The sequence below is a fragment of the Macrotis lagotis genome, chromosome 4, assembly GCF_037893015.1.
Source record: "Macrotis lagotis isolate mMagLag1 chromosome 4, bilby.v1.9.chrom.fasta, whole genome shotgun sequence".
NCBI lineage: Eukaryota > Metazoa > Chordata > Mammalia > Peramelemorphia > Peramelidae > Macrotis > Macrotis lagotis.
This window is the reverse complement of record NC_133661.1, coordinates 111,761,986-111,769,277: the sequence shown is the minus strand read 5'-3', so window position 1 is coordinate 111,769,277 and position 7,292 is coordinate 111,761,986. Positions and strand designations below refer to the sequence as shown.

The 7,292-nt window shown below is 44.1% G+C and overlaps 1 protein-coding gene across 2 annotated transcripts in view; it reads right to left on the bottom strand.

The window, feature by feature from the left end:
* The window catches only part of SH3PXD2A (SH3 and PX domains 2A), a 362,190-nt gene that overhangs the window by 54,502 nt on the left and 300,396 nt on the right, over window positions 1-7,292 (bottom strand). For both annotated transcript variants that reach the window (XM_074233789.1, XM_074233790.1), the window contains one exon: window positions 6,279-6,362. In XM_074233789.1, the coding sequence (XP_074089890.1) occupies window positions 6,279-6,362 (84 nt within the window). The remainder of the gene's footprint in view (window positions 1-6,278; window positions 6,363-7,292) is intronic.

The window sequence follows — 7,292 nt, the reverse complement described above, 5'->3', positions numbered from 1 at the left end:
CATCCCCTGAACAAAATCACTCATTTCTGCCTCCCTAACTTCGTCTCATTTGCCCATCTGGAATGTCCTCTGCCTCTTTCCACTTATCCATCCTTCAAGACTCAATGTTACTTCCTTGGTAACTGCAGCCTACAGTGAGTTTATCCTCCCCATTCTTATTGTCTGGGTCAAATAGACTAGCATTGCGTGTGTGTGTGTGTATAAATACATATATATATATATATATATATATATATATATATATATATATATATATATATATATATATATTATGAATCTATCTAATGACTTCCCAAAAATTCATTAGGTGAACTAACACTACAAGGGACAATTAGGACAGGAACAGTATTACAAACATTATAAATTCTGGGGGAGACAGGGTAAGGGGAAGAAGAATTGGCCTAATAACAGAGACATTTCTCTTTGTTAAGAGAAATGACAGGTTTGTTTTTGTTTTTTTTTAATTGAAACCAATTGTAAGAGGCTTCAATCATTATGTGTTAACAATACATCTGGGACTTCATCTTCCCTCCTCCAAGCTCAGGTCTACTAGCTCACTGTGATGGAGTGATCACAGAGGTATTGGGAGTGAGGCCTGAGAACTCATTAGGTGGACTCAGATTGGATGTGGAAATTAACCTAAACCAAGGGCATCATAAATAAAGAGACAGATGGTTCTTATCTTTAAACTCTTCTCAAACATATAAACTATTTCAGGGATATTCTTTCCTTTTTCTTTCATAATCAGTATTGCAGAGACAACTATGAAATGGAGGAAGACAAGCTAAATCACCTCCTACAGACCCTTCCTGAGCTGGGTAATCCTCAAACTTGCTCCTGACCAGTTCACATCCAGCCAACTGTAGAAAGCCTGGCTCACCTCCTTCCTCGCCTTGTGAGATCCTGGGAGTCATAGTATAGACCCTTCTGAAGGCTAGGAATAGAGTGGTAAGGACCAGGAAAGCGTCACCCTAAGTCACTGTCCTTGGGAAAATAACTTGGAACCAAAAAAAATAATCTACCGGGGCGGCTAGGTGGCATAGTGGATAAAGCGCTGGCCCTGGAGTCAGGAGTACCTGGGTTCAAATCCAGTCTCAGACACTTAATAATTACCTAGCTGTGTGGCCTTGGGCAAGCCACTTAACCCCATTTGCCTTACAAAAAAAAAAAATCTACCAAGAAGGGTTTGCTCCCTTAGAAGCAGCTACTCTAGTTTCCATTCCTCACCATGAGAGGATAAGGGGTATGAGGAGAAACAGAGTGGGAGAAAAGAGTATGATGCCATTGCCCTTTGGGAGGAGCTGAACCAATATATCCTGATCCCTCTTTGGCTGGCCCATGTGCAGGCAACTGGCCATGTCAAATGAGGTGAATTAGAGAACAAGTTGATGGCAGACAAGCCCAGGAAGAAAATACAACCTTCTTGAGCCTTCTTTACAGTTCCCAGGCATGACAATCATCCTCTTGGCTTTTTATTCCTGACCAACATGGAAAGGGCTGTCCAAAGTTCTGCTGACTGGAATGGAAATTGTCACTCCTGCTCCCAATTCAGGGCTTCTGCTTCATCTTTGGCTGGTTATCTGCTATTGGGGGTTGGAGCTGGTAGCCCTGCTTTTGGAGACTTCAGTTCTTGTGGCTGGGAAAGCCAGAACCATGCTGGAGTAAATTTCCCTTGGATAATCTGTGCTGAGGACACCCTTTGGCTCCCCCTTACTCCTTAAAAGAAGCTTTTTTTTTTTTTTTGGAAGGAGATACTCCTCCTTCTACCCCAACCAAAACCCAGTGTTTTTGGCTCTTCCTCCTCCACTCAATATAGGTGCTGTCTTTGGAGAAGTCTCGCTTCTGGAAAGTTTCTGTTCCAACCTGGCTAGGGAGAGAGGCCAAGGAAGCGTGAGAGAAGCCCACACATGCCAAATTCCAACTTGAATCTTTCAGAAGTTCAGTATTGTATAGTTCTGATCCTCTCCATTTGACTTCTTGCCTGGAGCATCCCAACTTTCCAACAGGACCTTCTTTTCTTCCTTTCTTCTAGTTGCTGAAGAGGGGGAGGGGATGGGGAGGGCAAATGTTGGACAATTACAGTGCCTGGAGGGGCAGGGTTGGGTCTCATGATCCAAAGTTCCGAGGTTAGGGATGGGCGAGGTCCCCTCCACATGGTGCCTTTGTTTAGCCATGCTATTTTTAAAACCCTGTGGTCCTGAACAGGAAGCCATCATTAAAATTTCCTTCTGCAGAGTTGCTTTCACAGCAAAAAAATAAAAAAAAAATTTTTTAAATCACAACCACTCTTCCCTTTTAGTGAGGGGGGAGAGGGAGCAAGGCAAGGGGGCCAGGTTAGCCCTAGTCCCCAAAAAATAATGTCTCCCATCTACAGGAGAAGGCAGGAAGCTAGGTTGACTGTTACAGAAGAGTGAGTTTTCTCTTAACCTTCCATCAAACAAGGTTGGGGAATTAACTTTAGATACCATGGTTTTAGATGAAGGAAAATTCAACTATATCATGCTGCTGCTGTTTGTACTCTTTAGATCTAGGGGCTAGAAAAATACTCTGGAGTTCTTTGGTGAAGGAGCAGCAGCTCCTTAATCTTACATGGGTTCTAGGTTTGGCAAGAACCCAGTCCCACATCAGGAATGAATGAACTCCTTATATGTATGTATAAATGTCACAGTTTTAATGTTTACAAAATACTTTTCCTAGTCTCTCATTTGGCCCTTGCCTCCTCTTTTGAAGTGAAAGAGAAAGGGAAGGGTTCTATCTCCTCCCAGGTGATTGCCTGAGAGTCTGCAAAACCTGTGGTTTCACCTTCCATGCCTTGGTATCTACCTAGGATCACTATGGTTCCAAACTCATTGGTCCCAATAGTGAGGGTGGGAAAGGTGAGGAGTAAGAGCAGGGAGTTCCATACTCCAAGAGAGTATAAACCACAAAATTCCTTTGTAGGCTTGCCTTAGAAACCTGGAGAAGCATGGGCCCATGACCCATGGAAATAATTGCACTGTATGGTTAAGGGTCACTCAAGCTTTTTCTACTGAAAATATGGTTTTGTTAGAAAGGTGACCCAAGCAGTTCGGCTCTCCCAATCTCCTTCCTGAAGTCTCTAAGAACATTGTCACACCTAGACTCAGGCATGAGGTAACGGTCCCTCTGTTGCCGGCCACCCGGCTCACCAGGCATTGAGTGTGCCAAGGGTGGAGGGAGGGTGAGAGGGAGAGCATGGAATGGTCCCAGTTTGGATTAGGGAGCCAAAAGTGGCTGGAGATTTGTGCATTTTCCAAACCACAGAAGACTTCTCTTTCCAGACACTTTCCCCTCCGTCAGCAATCTCCCCCACTCCTTTCCCGGCCCCCACAACTTACTCAGCCTTTGCTGAAAAAAAGAAACCTCTTCATTCCAATGGCCCCTTAACAAAGGGCTGGTGGAGGCCCCTTGAGGAAAGTTCTGTTTCTCTCTTGCTCAGTTACTTACCAACCAGCTCCCCTCCATGCCTGTCTCCCTCCTGCCCCTTAGTGCTATTCTCAACAAACCGGTTCCCCAACACACTTAGCAGGAGTTTCCATTCTGGTTAAATCTCTTTAACCTTGTAGGTCTAATGCTTGGAGAGTGTTTGCTGTTTCTGTGCCTGTATATATGTCTCCATGCATACTTAACTTGACTATGCCTTTATGGAGAAATGTTTGGATATGCACAGTTACAGTATATAAGATTATATGTGTTTATTTGTTTGGAGTTGTGAGTTCCTGATCATGTGGTTTTTTTGGACTAAGCAGGGATGGGCCATGTAAAGAAATGTCATCAGTCTGGGATTCAGGTAGGAAAGGAAAGTCATGGTTTGTCACAGCTTCTGTAGAATTTGGGGCATGTGGTTATATAACATGAATGGATGTGGATGTGCATGAGTGTTGTGTAAATATAGTTATAAGTGGTGTTGTATATATGTATTTGATGCTGTATATGTCTGTGGGGGGGCTGCTATTATAATAATAATTCTCTGTAGATATTTGTACATACATCCTCCTGAGTGTGATTTATCTTTCTATGGTTGCATTGATATAGTTGGGTGTGTGTGTGTGTGTGTGTGTGTGTGTGTGTACATTCTGAGAAGGGAACTCCTCTGCCTTTAATAGGCTGGACAGAAAAGCAGTTTCATTTCTTCCCTCGGAATCCCCGGTGAGAAAGAAAAACAAGCAGAGGAGGCCAAGGTGCTGGAGTCCAACTGTGTGAAGCTGGTTTGTATCGAGTGCTGGAACTGGGATTCATGAAGCTGCCTTGGACAAGTTTGCTTTTACAAGCTCAGAAAGAAGAGGGGTCAGCTGTGGGCTGGACCAGACTGGTCTCTTGCTGTCTTGTGGGAGGGACTCTCTCCTTCTGGGCTGTTGTTGGGGTTGTTTTTGGTCTATTCTCCAAATTCCTCTGCTTTGGGAAAGGGCTGTGGGTCATCTCTGGGCCCTCATTATATTGGATTTCAGCCTCTTCATCCCAGTGCACTGCTCTTCATATGACTCGGCTTCTTGGGGACATTGATTGGTCTGGTACCTGGAATTCAGGCATTTCTCCCCAGTGCACTTTTCCATTGATGGCTTGGCTTCATGGGGACTTTCACAAGCCCCTGTTATCAGATTTCAGTACCTCCTTCCACAATTCATCTACATAGGGAAAACTAGGTCTCAGGAACCTGGGCAGTATCCCAGCACACCCCAAATGGTATATGTTCAAGGCAATATTTTTATTTTATCTGGGGTACCAACAATCCATTGAGATACCCTAAGATTGGTTCTGTCAGTGGATCACCTAGCTTCATGGAGAGATCTCTGGTCCATCCCATTGAATCTTCCCTCCCAAAAAACTGACCTGGGTATTTCCTAGCTTTATGACTCCAAGCCCAAGCTATGTCTACTTCAGCAGGGTAGGTAGTGAGATGCTCAACTCCAACTAATGAAACCCAGAAACATCTACACTGTTGGCCTAAATTGCAGTGCCCTTTTTTCCCGTCCATGTCACTCATCTCAGAAACTCTACCATTGATTTAGCTACTAAGAGTTCCAAGCACCAAAGATGGGAAGTATAGATGATTGCTGGCTTTAGGATATATATGAATATGAAATCTTCTTGCTCCCAGATGAGCAGCTCCAAGAAAACCCAAAATAGTCTATCCTCTCTATTTTTGGGAAAGGAGCTATTGTTTGAGAGGACACCAAGGTTTCCTACTATCCCAATGGTGACTCTCCACATAGGTGCTACACTATTCCTCTGGTTATATTCTGTGAGTTGGCAGAAGTGGACACTTTGGGATAGACTGATTGAGTATCAGGGATTGTGCAACCTAGAGAACAGTTACATTCAGCCCTTTGAATGATTATTCCATCAGATCCCAGCATTCTGAGATAGACCCATTAAAACAGTTGCTATTAAAAGGCAATGTAATCTGCTCATAGAAGGAATACATTTTGGCAATTTTGTTCCTTGTGGTCCTTGGGCTACATCTAAATTAGTCAGCCTGAACAGGCTCCTGAGAATGCCTAGAGGCAAAGCCTGTTTACAAAAACTTGAATAAGGGTGTTCCAATAATTACAGGCAAAGTTTTGCTATACTCAATACTGGGAGGAATAAGTAGGCTCTGAATTAAGCTAACATTTTTCTTATAGCTTGTTCTGTAAAAGAATTTGTAGTTGTTGTGATAGAGATTTATTATTTCCAGATTTGACCTGCAAGTTTGTACCCTTCTTATTTTCCTGGGGTTTGCTGAGGCACAGATTAGTAGCTACAACTGACAATGGTTCATAACATTCATGTGAGAAGACACAATTTATTAGTAGGACTAACAGATGAAGACAGGACTTTATTAGGTGGACTAGGAGATGTGACCAAAATGCCCTCAGGGGCTGAAACATTCAGTTTAGCTCCTTCAAGCTGCTGAGTCCCTGGGTGGTCTCCCCTTTCCATTGTGGAGCTCTGCAATTGCTTCCTGAGAGCTCTTTAGGCAGAACCAGATAAGGCAGAATCTTAAGTTACCATTATTATTTTTTCCCAAGAAGCAGTTTGGGCCAGCACCACTTTTCATTCCCCAGGTTTCTAGAAACCCTGCTTCCTACCCTCCAAGCCCCATACCCTAGCCCCAAAGCAGGGAAGACAGAGGCAGGGGAACACGTGTTAGGAAGCATACCAGTTGGGCTAGTCCCAGAAGAAGTGAAGAGTTGCCATAGCCAATTATAACGCTCTCAGCCCGATAGTAAGGTGAAGCAGTGACCAGACCCTCTGCAGCCACCCATGCCCCAATTCACCTCGACTTTGCTGCCTGTTGACTATCCCGCCCAGTGTCCACCGCCGATCCAGACGCCGCAGGTGGGCCTTGCGTCTCTTAGACACTGATGGGGGAGATGGTGATGGCCAGGCAGAGAAAACAAAAAACCAGGGTGGGGGGGAGGGTAGAGAAAATGAATATGACAATGAGATAGGGAGGGAGGGAGAGGTCAAGGGGAATGGTCAGATGGGACACACAGTCTAGGGAACAAACTCATACCACCATGTCAAACGGAAACATCTGAAGACTTGGTTGGCATAATGAGAAAATCAAAACAAAACTGCAAAGCCAGACTGTGAGCCTTGGGATAGACTGGGAAAGAGAATTTTCCTAACCAGAATGAAGTTAAATGCCTTTCACTGAAGTTGCTGTCTATCCTTCCCTTCTCTGACCTGGATTTTGGAAGTACCTGAACAAGATGGCCTTGGATTTTTGCAACTGGGATTTTTAACCACCCTTCAGCCTTTTCACTCTGGAAAGAAAATGCTCAAGGTCAAGGTCCAGCTTCCTTCCTTAAGCACTCTATTCTTTAGAGGGACTTTTTGCCCAGGTGTCCCTGCGTTTCCAGTTTTGTTTCACTGTGGGCCTCACCATGGCACACAGGCATTATTACTTAAGCCCAAATTAAAAAATCTATATTCCTCCCAATAAGAGTCAGTGGAGTTAGGGATTGAAGTGGTAGAAAGAATACTCACCCAGAAGTTAGAGGAGATCTGGGTTCTATAATTACTTCCATTACTTCCACTCCACCACTGGTGACAGTGGAGGGGTTCCTCACACACAACATTTCATCTCCCTACCTTTGCTTTGGGCTTTATGCCTGAAATCCACTACTGCTTCACCCTCCCTCTGAGAGCAGAATCCTTACCTTTCTCCAAAATTCAGCTCTGGTACTACTTCTAATAGGAGGTGTGGTCTAATCTTTCCTCTGTCTCTGGTCCTGGCTGATAGAACTTCTCTCCCTCAAAATTACCTTTTATTTACTTTGTCTACA